Below are 24628 nucleotides of genomic sequence, written 5' to 3'. Positions count from 1 at the left end.
ATCCAAAATTTCCTATACCGGTTTGTTTCTATAATGTTCGCTCATCATTTTCATGGTTATTCCATAGCCCCTTTCAACCTGCCTTCCTGACAAACTGGCATGGAGCTAATTTATTCACCTTTCAGCTCGAACTTTATCGTATATTTTGTGCATATACACGGCCGTTGCGGCTCTGTGCAGTCAGATAATTACATGTGCAACAAATTCAGCTTGCTAGCACACAAAAGGGTGAGGGCATTGACTCTGCGGTGCTAAACCTAACACTCTGGCTGTGTACCTTACACACAGGTGGCATCCAGCCGCTGACAATCGGGAGCAAATTCACGGGTCGACTTCTGTCCGCCATCCCACATCCGTTATTAGACACGGGGACAGCAAACCAGGAAAAAGCCATGAAGAACATGGCCGTTGTCAAAAGGGGCTGATATCACAGACAGGCTTCCACCTTTGCATGCGGGTGTTGATTATTTATTCTGCGCTGCAGCACTGGCCTCGTCTAACACAGTATTAATTCTGGAAAATGGTGAGAATCATTCAGATTCAATAGAAACCGACCGAGAAAATGCTACATTGAATTGGTGGAGATGGCCCGGCCAAGAAGGCTTTCAAAGCCGCAAAGTCAAGGCTCAGCTCTTTGCAGGCAAGTCTGGCCGTGTGCATTCGCTGTCACTCGACAAATAGGTTTCGCGAGCCATTATATGCTCGCTTGAATACAACCTGTGTAAATGCATTTAGGTGCAGTGTTTCTTGACAAACCAGAGATATTTTTTCCTTCTGACTCCCCCAGGTACACCTTAACAACAAATCAATGTTGCATCTGAGGCTACAGAGGCTTTTATTATTGACCGGAATTCTGTTTTAAACACTCTCCCCAAACTTTGGACAGTGGCCGACTCGCAGTGTGCCTTTATAGTAGAACAAATGATGATCAACACATGCATTTACCTTCCCTCCTTTGGTCCAAATAACAGTGGGAGCAGGGTCTCCAGTGATCGGGACATCCAGGCGTAGTTTATTGCCAGCAACCACCACGATGGTTGACTCAGCTGTGTGGCCCTTACAGTCCAGGTGGATCTTAGGAGGGTCTTATGAAGCATGATTAATGAACACACACACACACACACACAGAGGGGTTGGGAGAGGGATGGAAGTAGATCCTCATTGAAAAGCTCCATTTATTAAGTTCACTTGAAATGCATTTAAAAGACTGTGAAAACACATTGGTGAATGGCATACTTGCTGGGAAATGTGTTTTCAGGAACAGTTTGTGTCCTCAGATAACATTGGTATAATCTCGAATGGGGCTCACAAGACTATAATTTCACTTTTACAATGAAAATCCATTTCAAACTTGGGATCAAGTATTCATTCAATAATAAAGTTAATCGGTGGTCTTTTCACTGATGTGCACTTCATCCCACTGAGAAGGGTTTCTTATCATTTTGTTAGATGACATTCGATTAGGACATCCGTTCAAGAAAAAATATATATCTTATTAGCTTTTGAATGTATGCGTAACTTTTGAGTGGTTGCTGTATGTAGGCTAATAGAAATACCAGTACCTTGACGTGGTACAAAGTCAATCTTCACCTCTGGAAAAAGGACAACGGACATTTTAAGAATTAGGGAGAGACCCTGGAGGATTTGGAGAGTTGATCAAATAGAAGCTTCAAGTAAGTGGAAGGGCTCAGTCATACCCATGAAATTGAGTTTTGCAGAGAGGTTGAAAGCATAGCCATCAGGTTCAAACATGTAGTCTGCCTCGTCGTCAGGTTTCACATTGTCAATGGTCAGTTTGTGGATCCTGTCAAGAGTCCAAGTTTGAGCTTTCCTGGCAATACATTTGGCAAACGAACCTAAGTAACCTTACCTGCCAATATGTGTGATATTTATTCTGGCGTCCGGCTTGACTTCCACTCCATTCTTGTACCAAGTTCCCCTCACGTTCTCATCCGACACCTCACACTTGAACACGGCTTGATCTTTCGCCTTCACTGTGAGGTCAGCGATGCTCTGGTAGACCTCCAGCTCTTTCTCTGCACAATCAAAACAAGAAGAAGAAGAAGAAGAAGAAAACCTTTATTAGTCTCACAATGGAGAAATTCCCAATTCACAGCAGCAAAGTTATGAAAGTAAGAAGTAGAACAACAAAATATAGGAGCTGCTGGAAAGGCAGCCACTCTCGCGGCGCCATTTTGAAGTCAAAATAACAGAAATAACACAAGACAACACATAGGACACAGACAGTCGTTCAATCTTCACCAATTTTCTGCATACACTTTGTTGTCTGAAGCAGTTCTAGATGAAAGAGGAGAGGATCAAAGTGTCCTTTCTCCAGTGGATCAGAAACCACTCTGTTTACTTAATAGAGGGCCTGAGATCCTTCGGAGAAGGTGGAACAGAGCGAAAGAACCACAGTAATAGGCGATACAATAAAATTCATCACTGAATTGACTTCGCGCTTTCCATCAGACGTTTAGGAACAATGAAGACCAATGTTTGTTTCCTGGTAAGCTGCTGTATGAACATCTGTCAGGCCCTGAATCGGATCCACAACTTGCCAACTCATCTTGCCTGGTTTCTCCTGACCTAATGTTACACATTATGGCAGCAGCAAAACAAAGTCGTCATTGTCTGCCAATTTCAACCAACTATTCCCAATACTTTGGCTCACAGACAAATTTGGTGCTTTGTTCCAAACACTTATAAACTTCTAAATGGTGTATTAGATGAATATTCAAATAATTAGAAGGACAAGCTGATATACTAAGAGCTCCTGTTTACAGTAAAATTGGATTTATTGGAATTGATGAACCGTTCCAATACTTTAGAGGGGAGTGTACCTCAAATATATTAGTCAAGAACTACAGGTGTGCTATGGTACAATAATATCCTTGGGTGCAAATTGTCTTTGTGTTTTGTATCTTAGCAACAAAAGAATGATGCACTTCATGTCACAAGAAGCACGATGCAGGAGGGGTGAGTGAAGCTCCTCACTCCACATCATTTTTAAAGGTTTTAAGAATATACTTTGCTGTTAGGATGAAGGAATGAGTTGGAATGACACTAAAAGATAAAATAGGGACTGTGATTAGAACCCATTCCTTTTTAACGTGGACACACACACACACACACACACACACACGCACACGCACACGCACACGCACACGCACACACACAGATATGTAATATATAAAATTTACATTTTTGTATTTTTTAACTCTCCATGTTTACGTCAGCTGAAACACTATTTTCTTCTCTTCGTCTAATTAAAAACTCACTGCTAATGGTATTACAGCTAATGTTAATCATATTTTAATTCCTGCTTAAGTTTGACTTATTTTGTGGAGTTTCATCATGCGTGGAGCTAATGGAGCAAGGTTGTGAATGAAAACAAATGAAATCTCAAGAACAAAAAAATGGAGAAAAATAATTCATAAATAGTGGCCTGGTGGTCCAGTGGTTAGCGCGTCAACCTCACAGTGCAGAAGTAGCGGATTCAATTCCAGCTCCGTGGATGTGTGGAGTTTGCATGTTCTTCCTGGGCCTGCGTGGGTTTTCTCCGGGTACTCCGGTTTCCTCCCACATTCCCAAAAACATGCATGGCAGGCTGATTAAACACTCTATAATTGTCCCTAGGCATGAGTGTGAGCGCGAATGGTTGTTCGTCTCTGTGTGCGCTGTGATTGGCTGGCAATCAGTTCAGGGTGTCCCCTGCCTACTGCCCGAAGACGGCTGGGATAGGCTCCAGCACCCCCGCGACCCTTGTGAGGATAAACCGGATTGGAAAATGAATGAATAATTCATAAATATCAACATAAAAATGGGAGCTTGTAAAAAATTTAATAAATAACATTTAGTGAAACTACATGATCATTGTGAAAATGATAAGATAAGATAAGATATCCTTTATTCGTCCCACACTGGGGAAATTTACAGCCTCCAGCAGCAAGAATGTATGTAGAAAGAAGAAAGGAGAAAGGGAAAAAAAACAAACATCTTTCAATTAAATACAATATGAACACAATGGATAAATCACAGTACTATTTACAATTTTTCCTTCACATAATTTAATTATTATTATTATTTTTTTTTTTTTATTCATCAGCCTGACAGCAGTCGGCCTTCATGGCCAGAAAATGGCCTTCATTTTCGTCTTTGTCAATTAATGTCATCCATGAGATTTCAGTGTTCCAGGACACAGGAAGGTTGAAAAATTGTTGGACATTGACATTTACTTTACTCTGTTACACAATGCTTGAGTTTTTTTCCATCGTGCTCATAATAAACCCATTTACTATACTAAAATAAAATGAAATATTATGATGAAAAATAAAAACAATTAAAAGACCTACTCTAAAATCCAATTAAAAAGAATTGAATTTGAACAACAAAAGTCAAAATGAAACAATAACTAACTGTAATGAAAAATCCCAAACCATTATAAGGCGGTATTTAATGAGCAAAGACTAAGAATTCAGATGAACTAAACGAACTAAACGTACACCAAAAAATAAAAACAAAAAAAATTAACTGGGTTGTACGGTTTCATCCTAAGGAGTGCATTGTCATTTGAATAGCTCTTTTCCAAAATGCCAAAAATCTATTCTATCCAATCTATTTATTTTTCCTGATCTCTAAATGTTAAAAAGCATATAATAAATGATATAATTGAAGCGTAATAACTTTGTTCTGTGTGAGTGTATGTGTGCATGTGATTTTTGTTTTTTAAAGGGTTTGCAGTGTTTAGGAAAGAGCTCACAAAGTAAAAGTTCTTGCTGAGTTATGGGTTGAAAGAGCAACGTTTGAGAATAGCGTCAAGATGTTATTGTTTTGACAAGACTTCTTGATATAAGCCATCCTTACTTCTGTGAACGCCTTCCAAGATGCCACCAAACAAAGCCACGCCTGTCCAACGGGTGTCACGTGGCACATTATTGTACAAAATAACCGAATACGCAACATGCGATTAAGACTCACCCTGCACCATGAGCTCAGCCACAGACTCGCCACCATTGGTTTTGACCTTATAATGGCCGCAATCTTCTTTTGCCGCCTCATTAATGATCAGAATATGCTTGCAGCCATCTTTCTTAAAGCGATACTTGAAGGATTCGTCTCTTGTGAGTTCCACGCCATCCTTCTCCCTGTTGGATAACACCTCCATCAGCATTAGAAGATTGGATTGAAGTGAATCCAGAAAATTGACATCATCTAGCTACAGGGGTAGCCCATTACGTTGATCGCGATCGACCAGTAGATCGCGGACTGGTCTCAAGTCGATCGTGAGGGGTGTAGAGGAGAACAAAAACAACCATTTGTGTGTCTTTGTGCATGTTAGTAATATTTTTTGTGATGATGTACACTGCACCCTATTCATCCTATCAGTCTCATTTTCACAAAAAGTATTTTAAAAAATAAAATAAAATAAAGCAGGTAAATCTTTAACCTACGGTGGCACGTTACCTGCGTCACAGGAAGTTGTTAGTCCTCAGCAGTCTGCAATTGCAGCTTGTGATCAGAGCTGTTACGCGTTTTCTTTTATCGTTATCATTATTCTCATTCAGAGTTTGTTTCATGTACAATTCACCGAGGGCACGGGCAAAGAATGGCAATCTGGAGGGCCGAGGGAAGCACTTTAAAACGGTAAGGGTGAGCAACGATAGTTAATAGGCTGAAAAAGTGTGTCGTATGCCTTCGTGTCAGGCTGTTGTTCATCATAGCGTGCGTGTGTACGTTCGTGCGAGTGCGCGGTAACGGGTCGATCGCAGGAGGTTAGTTGATCGAAAAGTCAAATCTTCGGTCCAAAACGTTCTGGCACCGCTGATCTAGAATGTACCCGCTGCCTAAAATATTCGGTCTACGTGCACAAACTCATGAGGTGCCGTAAAAATAAATAAATGTGTTCGGTTTAGATTGACACTTATTTTATCACTGGCCGTTTGCTAGTTGACATGATGTCGTGTTTTCCCCCCTTTATCAGTGGATGTATTTGAAATGCAATTAAGTCATATAAAGATGAATATGAATGGAAGCATGTGAAATTTGGTGTTGATCCAAAGTGGGATTATTTGGCCTCGCAGGTCCGCCCTCCGAGTAATGTGATTCTCATGTTAAAAATGGGTTACGTTATTCTTCAGTAGTTTGCTGCTGTTGAGAACTCCGACGACTCATACAGTGACCTGTTACAAATGTTTGTACCCCCCCCCCCCCCCCCACAATCTATTCAATTGTATTGAATGAATTAAACCCAAGAGTGAAAGCTGAATCATCAGAACCATTTTTTGGCTGAAAAGAAGAAGATCGCACCATTTCACATTTGCACCTTCCTCGGAGACCTCACACTGGAACTCCACACGTTCCCCCTTCATGACCATTTGATCATCCAGGTTCTTCACAATTACAACGGGAGGCTCTGGAGCAGACAGATTCGAATGAGCACAACCCAAGTGAATCTTACCAACATTTTAAACACGTTTGTGTGACCGTGACGCAAACAGACCTTTCACAAAAAGCTCTGTGGTGCATTTGTCCTCTCCCAATACGCAACAGTAGGCTGCATCGTCGGCCAGTGAGCAGTGGTTGATGGTGAGGTAGCGCATGTTTCCCACACTCTCAAAAATGTACCTGAACAAGTAGTAATGGATACAATGATTCCTTATCCAGTCATGTTCCCTACATTATACATAGACTGCACTCTGTGACACTTACTTGCTGGTGATGAAGAAGAATGCCGGGCATGGAGGGAAATTCGCACGATAGAGTGATTCATTTGTCATGTTTCAAAACTCAAGGCCAAAAAAAAAAATGATGCTGAATGGATTGAAAGATGATGAATTCGCACCTTCCCGTTGGTTGTATTTCTTGCCCATTCTTCAGCCATTTGACATCAACATCTGGATTGGCGACCTCAACGGCAAACTTTATTTTATGTCCCTTTGTCACTTGGTAGGCGGGATCGAGCTTCTTGAGGAAGGCTGCATACAGATGTGCCGCGTTGCATGACGTTCGAATCAGTCGTCGGACAATGAAATGTTGACTTTGCACCAACCTGCACTTTTCTTCTCCTCTTTCTTCATTTTCTTCAGTCTTTTGAGCATGCCCCTCAAATCGGTGATGCCATGCTGAAAAGCAATCTTCTCATATTCTGAGGCAGGAGCATGGCTGAGAATATCCCAAACGTCCACATCAGGCTCTGCGCTCGTCTGCACGGCTCTGAAATATAGGAAGCAGATTTCAATACACGTTGGACACACACATAATTATTTATTTATGAACAGGATAGACTGAGATTGAGAAAATGTTCAGACCTGTGTAAATGAGGGGTATTTTTCAAAGACTAACACAGTTGTCAACAGCAAATCGATCCAAAACATTTTTGAAGCCGTTTTATTTCTTTCCGACCATATCAGGGTTTGGAGGTAATTCATTTGGTTGAAAGCATTTTATCATAAGGGTAGTAGATAAACTGTAGTCTAATGCAACTGACTTACACTCTGGTCTGCCTGTCAGTTAATTTCAGGGCACAAACAACAGTTGACGCTCATTTTTACACGCAAGGCGAATTTTGCGCCTTCTGTTAACTCACCATCCACGTTCCTGAAATGTGGGAGGAAGCTGGCATAGCCGGAGAACGATGTCCATGCAAGCGAGGGGAGAACATACAAATTTCCACAAGAGCATGCATGAACCGAGGTTCGTAGTCAGAGCCTCCCGACTGATAGTCAGGCAGACGTGCGAACCGTTCCTCCAATGCACTGCCCTACCACAAATATCTCCCTCGTTTGCGCAATTATAAAAAGATTGTAGTGACTTTTAGCATCCTCTAAAAGGTAAAATTCTAATCGACTAAATAAATGTAAACGCGTTGGATATGTCTGTTTAGAGCACAGATGTCAAAGTCAAGGCCCGGGGGCCAGATCCGGCCCGCCACATCACTTTATGTGGCCTGCGAAAGCAAATCATGATCACTCCTAAAAGCTGTAACAAAATGTTAAATTGTCACGTGGACTAAATAAAGCTGACATTTTGTTAGCCTCATTCCACATTTCTCAACAACATAATTGAGCACCAACAAACAAATGGTTGACTTGAGTGATTTCCAAACTAGTAAACCATCCATTTGTTGTGTGCACATAATACTGTACATTTATTCGGTTTCACTTTTGTAACGGCCCTCCGAGGGAAGACGTAACTCCAAAGTGGCCCGTGACAAAAACATGAGTTTGCCACCCCTGGTTTAGGGAAAGGGTGTGAATCATTGTGGCCATAGACATTTCTGTCAAATGTACGAAATGATAAAAAATAACCAGTTTAAAAAAAGGCATTTTTAGATAAGATACATCCAGTCACTCAGTAATCATTCTCTGTCATTAACAAATTTTCCGGGGTAAAAATAATTTGGGAATTTGTTGTATGTCCTGCCTTAATGGACAAATAAAATGCATGCAAACACAAGCCTTTCACCAAGACACGAGACATTGTGCCAGCAATTCCTTACCGATTGGAGGATTTTAAGAAACTGCTGCTCATTCAGAGGGGGAACCCAAGCAGCAAAACAAACCAGATAGGTTAAAACACAGCATGTCAAAAGCAATTCAAACAGCATTTTACAACGATGATCTGAAAATGTAGCAATCAAATGCAGTAAAAAAATAGATATATAATAAAATAAATAAATAGAGCATTTCATTTTGCTCAAATATTAAATGAAATCTTTCAGTCAAATCAATTGTGATGCTTAGTAGTTAGATTCAAATTTCAGATTGACTTGTTTTACATGCTTTGTTTTGGTTATTGAGAATCGGCCAAGGGGAAGAAACTGTTACAGTGAGAGGAAGTCTTGGGTCATTGAGAACATTTGCAATTGTACATGTGTTGTGTGTGTATTAATGCAACTTAGATGGCGTTAATAGTGAAGATGAAGAGGTGAGCGATGTCATCCAACTATTCACCCTTTGTTATTCAGTGAGCTCATGTATTGCATGTGTTGCGTAAGCAAATTATTTCAGTCGGCTAACGGTGTGGTGTTGTTACGGCGACGATGTTGCTTACTCTCTTTGGACGTGAAATGATCCAGAATGAGAGAGAGAGAATATAGCATTGTTGAATGCAAGTAAATGTGATGGGCTAATTGTCTTCATCAATCATTTCAATGCTGACCTCTTCTTCAACAATGTGCTGAAGTCCAGTTCTCCCGAGTCTTCTTTTCCTTCGGTGCTACTGCACAAATATCGGTCAGAGCAACACTTTTCTTTCGCATTCATACTGTACATAGATACAGAAACTCCAGGATGCATCACGTTGCACATATACAATCTTAGGCCCTTCTTGAAAATTTGAATTTTTTTAATGTAATTATGAACTAGTCTTTTTCAATTTTCATTTTTGAAAATATTGAATCAACACATGAACAGTTTTTCACACTGTGGGCCCTATTTTCATAGACAGGCACCCGTGCGCTCGGCATAAAAAAAAGGCGCATTTTTATTTTGGTGCAGGGGCAAGTCTAGTTTGCTGTGTTTAGAACCGGGTTGCGCCTTTCTGGGCATTCTGGCAGATGCTGTTGCTGTTGCTGTGCCCCTGGCACACCTACCAATTTGGTGATAAAAAGTACCGGTAGACTAGATTTTAAATTTCTTCAAAGCTAGTCAAAGTGGTGGCGTGAGTGGTGTAATGCGATTCTGGTGGATTTGATTGAAGCACAGGTAACAGATTCTGCACTCCTCTGTGTGGTGGATGTCATCATATTTCATATGTAAATATGACAAAAGTGTGGGATAATCCCTGTGAATCATTGTATAAATAAATTAATTGAAGGAATTATTATCATTATCCTTTCATTTATTATTATTCCTTTCATAAGTTTGCTGCTGTGAATTGGGAATTTCTCCATTGCGAGACTAATAAAGGTTTTCTTATCTTATCATCTTAAAAATATTGTCATTGTATGCTCCTGACCTCGCTGCACAATTCTGGGTGGTGGTGGAGAGAGGGAGTGTCCATCACACTTGGACACACGATTGGGGGTGCAAGGCGGTCTCCAATTGTCTATGTCACATTCGTGGCCGACTACATTCCCAACAAGGGGAGATCTTGCAGTTTGTGAAATAACGACATGATCAAGTTTGGCACAATGTAAAAGTATTAGGCCACAATGAAATGTTCTTTTTAATAACCTTTTCTTCACAGCAGACCATTGAACATATTCAAAACTAAAAGGAATGTGGCATGTAATTTTTCTTGAGGATTTGAGCAACATGCAGATTCTGTTTGTGTCATATATTTATGGCCTAAATCTGGCGCGGCAAGCAGATCAACAGTGTGCTCGAGGCGTATTAGACTGGTTTTGGTAATTCCGTGGATGAGCACTGCTCAGCAGATCTGTGGGTGGACGTGCTCCGCCACTGTGGGAGTGGTTACAGCTGATGTAAGACACCGCCAATCAAAGCGGCTCATTTCATCCCCTTTAAATGTAGCCCGTCTGATGGTCTTGACGAACTCCTATCTTTGTGAAAGAGGACGTTGTGTAATTGCAGCAACCCGAGTGTTAGTGCAGCATTGTCGCACAGTGTGGCAACAGACAACATGGGCGCCGATAAAGAATAAGCCGGTGACTTAGATATGTCCACAGAGATTTCTTCATGTGCCCCAATCATATTCACCAAAATCATGTTGCCTTGCGACAATTTTTAGACGTGGTTTGAGCAGGCAGAAATTGAGATTAACTTTCTGTTCGCAAATTGTCATTTGGCCAGGTGCAGCTCCCAGGCCACACCTTCACTGGTACAGAATGTCCAGCTTGGCGCAGACATGTCTGCCGACTTGAGAAAGATGCACAGTGAGCCTCGTGCCTGCACAAAATCATGATCAGACGTCTTTCGCACCCGCGTCTCATATGTGCCGTTTACGAAAACCGAGCCCTCAGTTTTAAATTGAGAAAAAACTGTGGTCAATCCTTTTTTGAGTCAAAAACTATCGGGTGCGTGGCATGTGTTGATCTTCTCATGTTCGACAGAAAGCAAACATTTCCCCATAATGTTTGTTTATGCCATGAGAAGCATTCGAATGCAAGTCCCAACAGAAGGCACCGCACTTAAATATGAAGCATGAAAGATAAAAGGAGCCGAACCAGCATTGCGCATGCCTTTCCAGAAGGTGAGTGCCTAGTTTGTGCATTGCGGTTGCAATACTCCTTGAGTGTGCTTCCTCTGCGGACTAAACCAGTGGAGGAACTTGGGTACTGAAAAGCCCATGTGTCTTAACACATCCAGCACTTTCAGTAGGGCCAAAGCTTCCGTCAAAGCTCACTCTGTCGGATCGCTGCTTGTGCAGCTGTCATTGCTGTTTTTGACCGAGACCCAGAAGCGGATCAGAGAGAGCTTGTCTCCTAATGTGTCATAATACAATGGTCAGTGCCAGCGAAACCCTCTCTGCTGGCCTCGGCACTATCTGCAGCAGTGACCTGTCAATCACATGCAATCCAAATCCTAATTATTATTCCTACTCGTCTGTTGTCTTCATTTCTGAGCATTTCTTTCGACTGAACCGCTCGATGTGTTTTCATGACTAAACATTATGTGACCACTGTGAGTTGGAGCGCGATGGTGGCTACAATGTTGTCGTCATTTCAGCTTTCTACCTTTTTGGCGAGCTCTCACATGGTTCCGCCTTCTGAGTTCCTTCAAAATTTAGCAGCTTTGACGTTGCACCATTCTAAACACTGCTTCTGTTTCATTTGAAAGCAGAGAAGAAAGTGACCACATTGCTGAAGGAGTTCTTCAATCTCGGTCCTCCTTTCTTTCTTTGAGAACACTCCATACAATTTGACTTTGTGCCTCAGTGGATCCAACCTCAAACATTGACTACCTTGTTGATGCTCCACTTCTCTTCCCATCAGCATCGTTCCTAATAGGTTAGCATTTCCACAGTTATTCCACACATAATTGTATAGTTTTTCCTTCTGTGTATGGTGTTTTCTGGCATAGAGGTCTGATGCAAAGATGTCAGCCAGACTTAATATAAGGGTGTTCACACGGCACACATTTGCATCGGTGCCGCGCCGATGTATTTTGTTGAAATATGTCTTACACCGGTGTAAATTTCGTGGAGCATTCACACGTATAAAGCTGCTCACTAAAGAGAGGCGTGTTAACCCCGGTGCAGCCCCACTTGCGTTCACACGGCAGTTTCTGCGGCCGTGCAAAACGATAATAATATTAATACGTAAATAAAACATGTGCATGTGTAAAGTGTACTTCCTTTTCCCCGCCTTGTTTGTGACATATTGAAAAACCATGGTTTATACTTCTCCAGACAAATCAACGCTGTGGTCCATCAGACACCGTAAAAGGATGAGACAGAAAAGAAAGATGACAGAAGTACAACAAAGCACGAAAGCAATGCATTCTACCCATACGTAATCAGCTCTTCTCACACGTAGCGAGTCTACTCCCGTAGCATTCACACGTCCTATTTTATATCGGTGCTGCCGCAAACTAGCAATTACTCCGGAGTAAAATTTTAAACCACCTACTGAGCAGGGTTAAATTTGCTCCGGTTTAAGCTGTTTTCAGGGGCTACACCAGTACAACTTTGTACATGTGAACGCTCTACAGTGGGCAGCCCCGATGCTACACCGGAGGAAAAGTTGCCGTGTGAACACCCCTCATGTTGGACATAATCAGAGGTCAAGGAGGAAACTCTCAATTTGGGGAAGATGAATGTAAAATATAAAAAAGAGTCACGTAAACATATCAACCAGTGCTCAATTAATCACCTTGAGAATGTAGAAGAATAGGAACACAAGCGTAGGAACACAATAAAACGTAAAGAAAATACAGTAACTTACGTGCGTCGAAAAGCTGCTCTTATGTCAAAACCTTCAGCAGTGAAAGCCTCTGGTGTGTAGATAAGGAAAGTACCAAAAAAAAGCATTTGGAATGAAAATTGTGATTAATTCAAAGAAGTGATCAAAAGCACAAAATAATCGCATAAACACAATTTTCATACACTTACCATGTACAGTGAGTTGAAAATTACAGCTGTCAAACTTGTCTCTGGACAAAACTTCACACCTGTAAGCTCCTGCAAAGTTAGCCTTGGCTTCCATGATGTGCATCTCAAACGTGTAGACCTGTTTGAAGGTTGATTCACAAATTTGATTAGCGGTACACTTCTTTCCTGGTCCTTCATGGACAAAGCAGTGTCAAAACATTCACGATTAGCAAATCATGCTGGTTTATTTTCATGATTTTCTTGAATTCTGACAATCTGAATTAAATGTGCCAAATATATAATACGGATACAGTCAATGACTTGAAGTTATTAAAAAGAAGAAGAAAAAAACAGGCAACAACATGAGTTAGTCTACTTTGGTGTTGCGGTCATAGAACTCCTTCAGCTGCAGGTATTTTCCAGATTTGCTGGCGAGGTCCATCCACTTCCCTTTAAACCATTTGATGGTCGGTTTCTTCAGCAGTGATTCAGCATTGACTTTTGCCACAAATGTGATGTTTTCACCTAAACAGGAGAATGGAATAACGCATATGTCTTTATACAAGTAAGCTTCCATTCTGTATTTTAAGTCACATTTCTAGGCGGATTGAGAATCCCCATTTTGGATCGCACAAACAGGAACTCCATCCACCAAACCGTAATCCCACATATTGTGTTACTTCTTCCAAGGTGTTTTCAAGGGTCAATTCTCCATGTGCAGTATTCTCACATTATTTTAGTTTGGAATTCGGATGAGATCTTTATCACAAACATTGTGTCTTTACAAACTCCCACAGTTATGGGTTCTGCGGAGACCACACTAGTGCTCATTCTTCAGCAGAAGCGTGAGTGTTTCAACATTGACTTGCAAGATGCTCACCTACAGTGACCTCTCCACTTTGGGGCTTCTCTGTGAAGAGGCCAGTGAGGTCCTGTCTGGTGTCTGGAGGCTGTCCATCTACAGTACACAATCCAGTGTTACACAAAAGTAAGATCGACGGAATGTCATTCAACCTAATGCAAACGACATCTAATTAAAACTCATTCAGTACCAGCCAATTCTAGACCAACTCTGAAAAGACGTTTAAAAACGTCTCTGGGAGTGAATGAGTTAAGATTAGCCGCACAAGAGAAACACAAGAGAAAAACATTGACTACAATATAAATATGATCAACCATGCTGCAACACCAAGCACACATTTCCACAAAAATCCTGAGCAGGGATGGGCCACTGTGGCCCACCGGCTTGACTAATCTTAATAATAATAATAACAATAATAATAATAATGTTAATAATAACAATAAATGGGAGAGCGGGAAAAAAGGGGGGGAAACAACAATGTGCATTTCTGTGTATGTGTGTGTGTGTGTATACTGTATATATATATTTTTTTAATACACACACTCATATATATATATATTCAGTATATATTTATTTATGTATATACAATATATATTTATGTATATACAGTATATGTTTGTATGTTGCTTGCCTTAGCAGAGACAGACAAGATTATTAAAAGCAGCAGGAAAGCCGTAAAAAGCAGGAATCAGGGCGTGAGATGAAAGAGCAACAAGCAAAGCATGAACTCGAAGTGCGAGTCGAAAGGATTTCACAGAACCATATGTGATACAGAAAGTCGGGGCATCACATCGAACTCGATATGGATATGAAATTTGGTCATGGTGCATCGTGTAAAACTCATTTTACCGGTACATGACCTTTATTCCGGAAAGTAATCATTAGAAAGTGGAGAGAGCCGCGAGGCAAACAGAAGCCGAATTAGCAACTTCAAAAGTACCTCTGCGCAAACAGCGTGTTGTGAGCCAAAGTCATGGCACGAGCCACTGAGCACTGAGCCACAACGTAATAGACCAATTTGCCGCCCTTCAAAACAAGCGGCATTGTTTGATGCATCCACCCATCAAGTGGCGTCTGCTGGCCATGGCAGCTGTTCATTCGATTATGACGACCTTATTAACTCCTCAAAGGCAAGTTTTTTTTTTGTTAATTGTAATGATGGGCTTGGCTCCGTTTGTCACAACACAATGACCTTTGTTTGCATACAGTTTTGCATGCACCGTAAGTACTGTGCAGATGCTTCCTGCGGTTGTGTAAAGAATTTAAAAAAAAACTGACTGAGATAACTTTACAAATCCAATGTTAACTTTTTCACAGCGCGATCAGTCTTCGTTAGCTGCTTACGAGACTCTGGGTTAGCGTGCTGCACTCGCTCACATTCTGTGCAACTGCACTGAAGCAATGATGAAAAATTGTGGCCGCCTCAAGCATTTAAGTTGCCCATCCTTGATCTCGAAGAAGTTGAACTAAATACAGAAATGACCGTCTCACCTTCTGATGGAGGGACATCATGTGTTGGCGCCGTGGCCTCATCTTTTCTTGGTGCAGCCGCAGGTGGAGCGTTCTGCTGCTCTTGTGTTACACTTGATTCTTTGGATGCGGTAGCAGAAGTTTCTGTGTTCGTGTTACCATAGAGAGACAATGCAGATGTTAGGCTTACTGCAGACTTACTGGCCAAGGTGCTCGTTTTAGTGTCCTTCTCGCGAAATTATAGGAGGAACATAACATCAGCAATATCTGCAACTACTGTAAAACAATAAGCATTCATATACATATGTACAGCTCTCCTTCTATCTATCTATCGATCGGTCGATCTGTCAAACCTGTCTGTCTATATTAACACAGTCGGGTCCATAAATATTTGGACATTGATGCCATTTTCAACACCGCAGCTCTGTGCAAAACAACAATGGATTGGATTTGAAATGAGACGGCCAAGATGGTCCTCCAAAGTGGAATTGTACAAACTAATTGAAATCATGAATCAGATGGTCACTTTGTTGCAAATGAAACGCAATCAAGGACAGCCTGACGTCTCAAACCGATGGCCATCAACAGATGCTGACTTTCGTTTCTGGTGATACTCTGCCGGGTCTCTGCTGCAGCTGTCTTCAGTTAGTACTTGTTTTTCGAGCATTTTCCTCAGTTTTACTTTCAGCAAGTGAAATGCACTGACCGTTCGCCCACTGGGCCGCTGCAGTGGGCGAACGGTCAGTGCGTCGACTTCACAGTGTTCGATTACGGCTGTGGCCACCCTGTGTGGAGTTTGCACGTTCTCCCCGTGTCTCTGTCGGTTTTCCCCAGGCACTCCGGTTTCCTCCCACATTCCTGAAACATGCTTGGCAGGTCAACACTCTAAATTGTCCCTTTGTGTGAGTGTGAGCGTGGATGGTTGTTTGTCTATGAGTGCCCTGCAATTGGCTGACAAATAGTTCAGGGTGTCCCCCGCCTACTGCCCGAAGACAGCTAGGATAGGCTCCAGTCCCCCACAACCCTTGTGAGGATAAAGCAGATCGGAAAATGGATGGATGGAAGTGAAATGCATCTTGAATCGGATTCACGTCAGGTGATTGACTTTGCCATTGCAGAACCTTCCACTCTGTTGCCTTTAAAAATTCTTTGTGGTCATTGTTCGTCTGCGAGTTTTGAAGCATTTGGCTGAATATATTCATATTGTCACATTGCCCGAAACACTACAGAACTGATCCTGCAGCTTTTATCAGCAGTCGCTTTCATCAATAAACACTAATCAGGAAAGATCGAGTTCCACTGGCAGCCATAGATGCCTACATCAAAACAGTACCACCACCGTGCTTCACTGATGAGGTGCGGTATGCTTTGCATTTTCAGGTGAAACCGCCGTATTTCCTCTCTTTGTCTGTTCCTTGTTGCTTCGAAACCCACAGTCACGGTTGACCACGAAACAACTAGCAGCTCAGTGTTCCAACATCCACAAACGGCAACTGCTGTCACAACTTGAGATTGATGAGGTACAACGCAGGTTCCATGGTGAAGGGCCCCAGGCTGCCAGATCAGAGGAGGAGGACATACAAGAGATTGGGAGGCAAGCCCCAATGAATCCAGATGATGAGATTGGGTGGCCAGCCCCAATGAATGAAATGCTGAGCGAGGCAGCAATTGACCTGAAAGCTAAGATCATGGCGAGAATGAAAGCTGGGCAACCTAGAAACCGATTACAACGGCTATGTGAACCATCTGAAAGTCTCATAGAAAGTGTGAATGCAGCACTGAGGGCGATCCCTACCGTAACGATCACAGAAACCAATGAGCTGATATACGCTTCAGCATCAGTGATCCTGGAGACTCTGGGCTATAAGAGCAACCATGGAAGCCATGAGATACGTTACCCACCATGGAAAAGACGGTTGGAGGCTAAGATCAAGGCGGCCCGGAAAGATGTGAGTCAATTGACGGAGGCCCAGAGAGGTGTGATGAAAAGGCCGATACCCAAGAGGTACATCCAGATGACCATACCTGAAGCACTCGAAACTGCCAAACAAAGGCTCCAAGCCTTGTCCAGTCGCCTAAAGCGGTACACGAAAGAGAATGAGGCCAGACGAATAAACAGGCTGTTCGCAACACAACCTGCGAAAGTGTACGCTCAGTGGCAGGGTCCTAACAACAGAGCCGACCCACCAAGACTGGAAACTGAAAGGTACTGCAAAGGCATATGGGAGAAGGAAGTTGCACATAACAGCAGTGCACAATGGCTGGTGACCCTGAGAGAGGAGCACAGCAACCTCCCTGAACAGAACCCAGTTACCATAACAGTGGCAGACATACAGGAAAGAGTCTCAGATATGAAGAACTGGACAGCACCAGGCCCGGACATGGTCCACACCTACTGGCTAAAGAAACTCACAGCACTCCATGAGCGCCTAGCAGTACAAATGAACCAGCTGCTGAGGGATGGGACTCACCCAGAATGGCTAACCGAAGGGCGAACGATCCTGATCATGAAGGATCCCTCGAAGGGTGCAGCCCCATCCAACTATCGGCCAATAACTTGTCTCTCCACAACATGGAAGCTCATGTCAGGCATCATTGCGGCTAAGATAGATAAGTGGACACATGGATCAATACATGAACGAAGCGCAGAAGGGCATTGGTAAAGATACCAGAGGAGCCAAACATCAGCTCCTGGTTGACAGAACAGTCGCACAAGACTGCAGGTCCCGACGTACCAACCTGTGCACAGCTTGGATTGATTACAAGAAAGCCTATGACTCGATGCCACATACATGGATCACTGAATGCTTGGAGTTGTATAAGGTGAACAGGACCCTAAGAGCCTTCGTTGCGAACTCGATGAGGATGTGGAAAACAACACTTGAAGCCAATGGCAAGCCACTTACCCAAGTGTCCATCAAATGTGGTATATACCAAGGTGATGCACTCTCCTCACAGCTGTTCTGCATAGGACTGAACCCCCTAAGCCAAGTAATCACCAAGACAGGCTATGGATACCGCCTCAGAAATGGAGCTACAATCAGTCACCTCCTCTACATGGATGACATAAAGCTGTATGCTAAGAGCGAAAGGGACATAGATTCCCTGATCCACACAACCAGGATCTACAGCAGCGACATCGCGATGTCATTCGGGCTTGAGAAATGTAGTCGGATGGTGACTCAGAGAGGAAAGGTCGTCCGCACTGAAGGGGTCTCACTCCCAGAAGGAACAATAGCAGACATTGAGGACAGCTACAAGTACCTTGGTATACCACAAGCCAATGGCAACCTCGAACTGGCAACAAGGAAAGCGGCTACGGCCAAATACCTCCAGCGAGTGAGGCAAGTCCTAAGAAGCCAACTCAATGGCAAGAATAAGACCCGGGCAATAAACAGCTATGCCCTGCCAGTGATCAGATACCCTGCAGGAATAATAAGGTGGCCAAAGGAAGAGATTCAGACCACGGACGTTAAGACCCGAAAGCTCCTAACCATGCATGGAGGGTTCCATCCCAAATCCAGCACCCTGAGACTGTACGCAAGCCGAAAGGAAGGAGGCCGGGGACTAGTGAGTGTGAGAGCCACTGTCCAGGATGAAACATCCAAGCTCCATGAATACATCAAGGAGAAGGCTCCAACGGATGTCGTACTCAGAGAATGTCTCAGACAATGGGGAACAGAAGATGAGGCGCTGGAAGAGGGACCATCATGGGAGGACAAGCCCCTACACGGGATGTACCACCGGACCATAACTGAAGTGGCTGATCTCAAGAAGTCCTATCAGTGGCTAGAGAGGGCTGGCCTGAAGGACAGCACAGAGGCACTCATCCTGGCTGCTCAGGAACAGGCCTTGAGCACCAGAGCCATTGAGGCCCAGATATACCACACCAGACAAGACCCAAGGTGTAGGTTGTGCAAAGAGGCACCTGAGACGATCCAACACATAACTGCAGGGTGTAAGACGCTGGCAGGGAAAGCCTACATGGAACGCCATAACCAGGTGGCTGGCATAGTCTACCGAAACATCTGTGCGGAGTATGGACTGGAAACCCCAAGGTCAAAATGGGAAACACCTCCGAAGGTGGTGGAGAATGACAGAGCGAAGATCCTGTGGGACTTCCAGATCCAGACTGACAAGATGGTAATGGCGAACCAACCAGATATCGTGATCATAGATAAAGGGCAGAGGAAAGCCGTTGTAGTGGATGTAGCGGTCCCAAGTGATGGAAACATCAGGAAGAAGGAACATGAGAAACTCGAGAAATACCAAGGGCTCAGAGAGGAGCTGGAGAGAGCCTGGAAGGTAAAGGTGACAGTCGTGCCTGTGGTGGTCGGAGCACTCAGGGCAGTGACCCCCAAACTAGCTGAGTGGTTGCAACAGATGTATATGAATCTTCTTCGATCGTATCACCAGAAAGTGTTCATATGGCAGTTGTACAAAAAGGCAGTTGTTTCTAAGGACTGATGGCAGTGATGTTTGATTCTCGAAAAATGAATTTTGTGACATCATTCTCATTTCAAGACACAAAATGCCGTGGCAACATAAACAGTTGAAATCAATACCCACTCCAACCCCGAAAATATTCTTCAGGAGGTATTTTTCACTTCAAGCCTCAAATGATATCGTACTTGGTTGACTGACTGTTTTTCCATGTGCTATCAGCCGCCTCTCAGGCCTATCCTGAGAGTCGGTGAAGTGCTGCTTACTCATGATGAAATCATGTGCCAGTGGAAGGTCAAGGTGACTAAACTGACACAGGCAGGAGGGTTGCAACATGTGCAACACACAACTGAATATCTTTGAGCGTCGTTTCCACCTTATCTGATGCAAGCAACAGACAAGCATTGCTCATGGATTCATTTCAAGGCGGGTATTATAATTCCTGTATTTTTCATGTGCCAAAACACGACGCGTTCAAAACAAAATAATGTTTTAGATAATAAAAGTTCCTGCTGACTGCTCTCAGGCTATTGAATAGAATGGTCCTAAAAACCTGGACTGACCCCCACTCACCAAGTTTTAATATGCTTATGTTTATATTTTATCTTCTATATTTATATTTATTTATATACTTTTTGTCTTTGACTTTCTCCCTTTCATCATTTTGCTGCTGCAAATTGGGAATTTCTCCGTAGTGAGACAAATAAAGGTTCTCTTATCTTATCTTAAAATTTAGCAGAAGCTGCTAAAGCTCCTTTACTGGCTTCTGGATGGAAATGACCAATTGCAAGAAAGACCTTCTTCAGGAGGTGCAGCTTCAAGACAAGAGACAATTTTTTCAATTCAAAGGGGGTCAGTGGGACAACAGGGTTCAAGGTCAAATGAGTAAAATGTTATTCAAAACAGTAAATAATATCCTCTCTGGCGGGCAAATATCAGAGTAAGCTTTCATTTGACTTTCAGGGTGATTGTTACTGCTTCATATGGCACAGAAATGAAGGCAGTAAATATATTTTGTCGTGATCAGTGTTGATATTGATATGTCCAGACATAAATACTGTGCATGCCGTGTAAGGTCTGTACAGCCTGCTGAGTGCTCAGGCCGTGCAACCTGTCAGTCAACAGGTAGAGACACCACAGCCAAAGTTTCCCACCTTTCTTTGACAAGACTTTCAGCTCAAACTTGACCTTTGAACTCCCCGCAATCACAGCATAGGTATTGGCGTCTTCCGGGGTGAGCGCTTTGATGGTGAGGGAATGCTTGCTTCCGTTGGCTGCGATCTCGTATTTGGTGCTGCCGACAAGATCTTTTGTGTTGCATTGCCATTTAACTTTAGCATCAGACTTTTCGGTTTCTGCTTCAAAGATCACCGAGGAGCCCTCCTCTGCTTCCTGTGTCTTTGGCTTCTTGGTAAAGGCTGAAACTGAAATGACAAACTGACATTAGGATCTTTTAATTGTAGTCTTCAAGACATCTACCTCTCTTGTTGTAAAAAAAAAAAAAGGCAAACGACCACCTCATAATCGTTTGCCTGTATAAAACCCATTAGATAAAATAATTGTTCATGCTAGGGTGATGTAGTGGATCATTTGTGGGGGTGGGGGAGTTTGGCAGCACTATTGTTGTTTTCGTTGTTAGCCAAACAACAACATTTTTGTTTTGTGAAGAAGGTGAATGGGTTCTGTTCTTTTCCACAGTCTGTGTTCGCACGTTCACTTGTGGCAGTTTAAATATAGGATGCATATGTTGTGGACTAATGAATGAGTGTGGCAGGTTGAAGTTGCACGACAGGCACAGGAATCACAGCAGTGGGATTATCATGAATCTATTTTTGCACCTTTAGACTCATTGAAATACTTGTGGACCCTTGTGTTTCTGAAGCCAGGGGAGGTTGTTTCAATGTGGGAGGACTCCTTAATAACCCCAACCATCTTATTTAAAATTCCAACTCATTAGCAGTTTTTAACAGCATCACCTTTTGACAGCCATTGTGGAAATGCAATACTGTACATACTGCATGAAAAGTTGATGATTAAAAATAATGAAAAAGAAATATAGTCGTGCCCTGAGAAATGACGGTTTTTGATTAACTTCTTTGTTTGACAGATTTTTTTTTTTTTTTTTGCTTTGACTTGTGATCGCAGACTTGAGATCCAAACATTGAATGGTGGCAGTCACTCAACTCATTTTACAACAGCAATTCTTTAAAAATGAGGCCCCATCTTGTTTATTGTCACTCCCAGTTATAGTTTGCTGTCAAACTAAACACCAAACAAAGAGAATTACACTTTGTATAGTTGCAAGAACCTTCTTTCCGTCCACTTGTTTAATACTAATGCTAAATAGCATTTATATTGCAGTACTAAGCATCATAACACAAATGGTACAGCAACACACATAGACACAATCTAACAGAGCCAATTTTTCTTTATCTTCCGCAAAGAGCACTGCTAGTAGTGCCGTGCTGATGAGCTGAGAGGAGTTGGGAAATTGCAATGAACAGTATCTCCACGTGTTTGTCTTTTACTGCCCCTGGAGTGAGAGATGAGCACATCAGAAATAGCAGCATAATGGCCATTCAATCGATGCTGTGGTAATAGAATAAAAATGTGAAATATTTATTTATTGTTTTGAAATATGTAATTACTGGATATTTTCATCAAATACAGCATTATCGAGTGCTCATTAAAGTATGCAAACATTTTTTGTTCCATGATGGAGGGGTGGGGTAGTCATGTTACAGATGAAGGGCATTTCCATTCATTGCAATGAGAAAAGATGATTTGAGCCTGATCAAGTGAATTCATTTCATATTTCAAGACACTATTGTATATTGAGCTTCTCCTTTTATTATATTAAAGTTAGTGGTAGCACATCTAAATTAGAGAAATGTTTAAAAAAAAGAAATAAAAATGTGAAAAGCCTTGGAATGTAGGCCTACTCAGTTTGTGTGTTAAGGTAACATTTTTCACTTTTTTTCTGCCAGACAAGTAGAGAAAAAAACCCAATGCCTTTAAAGTGTAAAATAAAATGCAAATGTTACAACATTTTGTGGTAAACACTTATCTGTTATAGCAGTTTGACTGTGGTTGATATTGCTTAAGACAGCTGTGAGGCAGCACTCAGTCAGGCTATTTGTTCTTGTGTCTCAAATGGTTGCGTTTAGTCAGAGAGGAAATGTTCAAGTTCAGGAGTAACAGTTGTATGGTCTTAAGTGAGCTCCACCCTATTTAAAAAAAAAACATTATTAAGAGGATATAAGCCACACACTCACTTGTTTTTTTCACTGGCTCTGGCATCTTCCTAAAGGATGTCCTCTCCTCCACGAGGTGAATTACTCTGCTGTCTGTCTTGCTCTTTTGCCTTTAATAGAAGTGCCCCCACCATGCAGCACCACCCCTCTGTCCAGACACCTTAATATGATGGCCAAAGAACAACAGCTGCCCCCACACGTCCCATCAAAGCTCATCCTGTCCCAGGATCACTGCAGCACGTATGCAACACACATGCACACTCGCACGCACTCATGAGGCTATATTTCAACCATCATTTCCTCCAACACCTCGCTTGAATGACAGGCCTTGAGGGGGTGGGGGGGGGGTCGTGGATGTTGTCCACCAGTTAAATTTAGAACTTAAATTTAAAAAAAAAAGAAAGAAAAAAGGATGACGCTGTCTACATAGAAATCTGAATACCCAGAAAACGAATTAGCGCCGGTAGCACCCATTGTCCATTTATTTGGAGTTTGGCTCAGCACTGTTTAAATGTTAACGGAAAGTGTGTTAAAATATAGAAGTGACATTTCGTTTGGACAAGAAAGGACAACTGAATCTCTTCGACCTATTTAAAAAAATTAGTTGATTTTTTTTTTTTCCATTTAAACATGCTGGGACATTGATCTAGCAGCTCTTCAGCTCTTTACCACTGTAGTGCAAATCTTGCCGATTACAATAAATTTGACAAGAAAACTTTAGAGTGAGCCTCAGTGCTGAAAAGGGAAATAATTGTTCCTTTTTCTGTGGCAAATAAAACCCACGTTGTAAGCACTGATCAAACAATAGTTGACCCCATTCGGAACATACTCTCTGATCACACAACTAACACACCCGCGTTCCCTGTTTTGCTCAAATTTTTACAACCCACTTAAACATTGTTGGCCCTTACACCAATAACTTGGCCAGTTGTTGATTTATTTATTCATATGTATGATTGTCACGCAAAATTCATTTTTGTGATTGGTTCACTTCCATCTTGACCATAGAGGGGAGATGTTTGCCCTTGGCAAGGGTGGCACAGCAGTGGAGGATATTGGATATTTCTAGAAAGCCATTGACAAACATTGTTTTGCATGATTTGGTTAATCTTTTTTTCACAGGATTTCTTTGAGGAAGTCGGGTTACAGATGACCAATGCATCATCCAAGAAAACATGGTTACAGTCCCATTGACATGGATGACATTGTTCACCCACCTATAGTGAGTGTCATATGACGTCACGGCTCCACCTGGTTGTGAAAACCTGTTTGTGGAGGATGCCAAACAGAAATGCGGATCCTGTTTCTTGTTCTTTTTGATTAAAATTAAGACAGCAAACATCGTGCAACACAACAAGCCATGCGGTGATCGCCTCTGCCTCACAGTCCTTTTCTGCCTTTGAATCTTGCCTCAAGCCTGATCGTGTGGCATTTGCATATTTTTGCCACGCCTGAGTATTCGGTCTCCCTTCCACATTCCAAAAACATGCATGTTAGGTTCATTAGGTTCATAAATTATAGCCGTGAATTCGAGTGGTTGGTTGTTTGTATGTGCCATGCGGTTAACTGGCAACCAGTTAAGGGTGTTCCCTGCTTGTCACCC

The 24628-nt window shown here is 42.4% G+C and overlaps 1 protein-coding gene and 1 long non-coding RNA gene across 2 annotated transcripts in view; one reads left to right on the top strand and one right to left on the bottom strand.

The window, feature by feature from the left end:
- Positions 1 to 23202, bottom strand: part of mybpc3 (myosin binding protein C3) — a 33445-nt gene extending 10243 nt beyond the window's left edge. Inside the window, exons 1-19 of the mRNA XM_052063398.1 lie at positions 23047 to 23202; positions 20926 to 21195; positions 15350 to 15472; positions 13877 to 13954; positions 13373 to 13521; positions 13018 to 13135; positions 12851 to 12899; positions 9163 to 9222; positions 8501 to 8527; positions 7052 to 7215; positions 6845 to 6977; positions 6712 to 6714; positions 6503 to 6627; positions 6310 to 6415; positions 4981 to 5147; positions 1871 to 2036; positions 1698 to 1804; positions 1563 to 1592; positions 946 to 1085 (exon numbers count right to left, since the gene is read on the bottom strand). Of these exons, the coding sequence (XP_051919358.1) occupies positions 946 to 1085; positions 1563 to 1592; positions 1698 to 1804; positions 1871 to 2036; positions 4981 to 5147; positions 6310 to 6415; positions 6503 to 6627; positions 6712 to 6714; positions 6845 to 6977; positions 7052 to 7215; positions 8501 to 8527; positions 9163 to 9222; positions 12851 to 12899; positions 13018 to 13135; positions 13373 to 13521; positions 13877 to 13954; positions 15350 to 15472; positions 20926 to 21195; positions 23047 to 23071 (2040 nt within the window). The 5' untranslated portion in view covers positions 23072 to 23202. The remainder of the gene's footprint in view (positions 1 to 945; positions 1086 to 1562; positions 1593 to 1697; positions 1805 to 1870; positions 2037 to 4980; positions 5148 to 6309; positions 6416 to 6502; positions 6628 to 6711; positions 6715 to 6844; positions 6978 to 7051; positions 7216 to 8500; positions 8528 to 9162; positions 9223 to 12850; positions 12900 to 13017; positions 13136 to 13372; positions 13522 to 13876; positions 13955 to 15349; positions 15473 to 20925; positions 21196 to 23046) is intronic.
- LOC127599440 (uncharacterized) lies at positions 16362 to 24623 on the top strand. Its single transcript, XR_007962109.1, has 3 exons — positions 16362 to 16419; positions 23145 to 23265; positions 24148 to 24623. It is a non-coding gene; the product is annotated as an uncharacterized LOC127599440 (long non-coding RNA).
- The last annotated feature ends 5 nt before the right edge of the window (positions 24624 to 24628 follow it).

The sequence above is a fragment of the Hippocampus zosterae genome, chromosome 4 (genome assembly GCF_025434085.1).
Source record: "Hippocampus zosterae strain Florida chromosome 4, ASM2543408v3, whole genome shotgun sequence".
In the NCBI taxonomy this organism is placed as follows: domain Eukaryota; kingdom Metazoa; phylum Chordata; class Actinopteri; order Syngnathiformes; family Syngnathidae; genus Hippocampus; species Hippocampus zosterae.
Note: the sequence above shows the minus strand (reverse complement) of the source record. Positions and strands in the feature narration are given on the sequence as shown.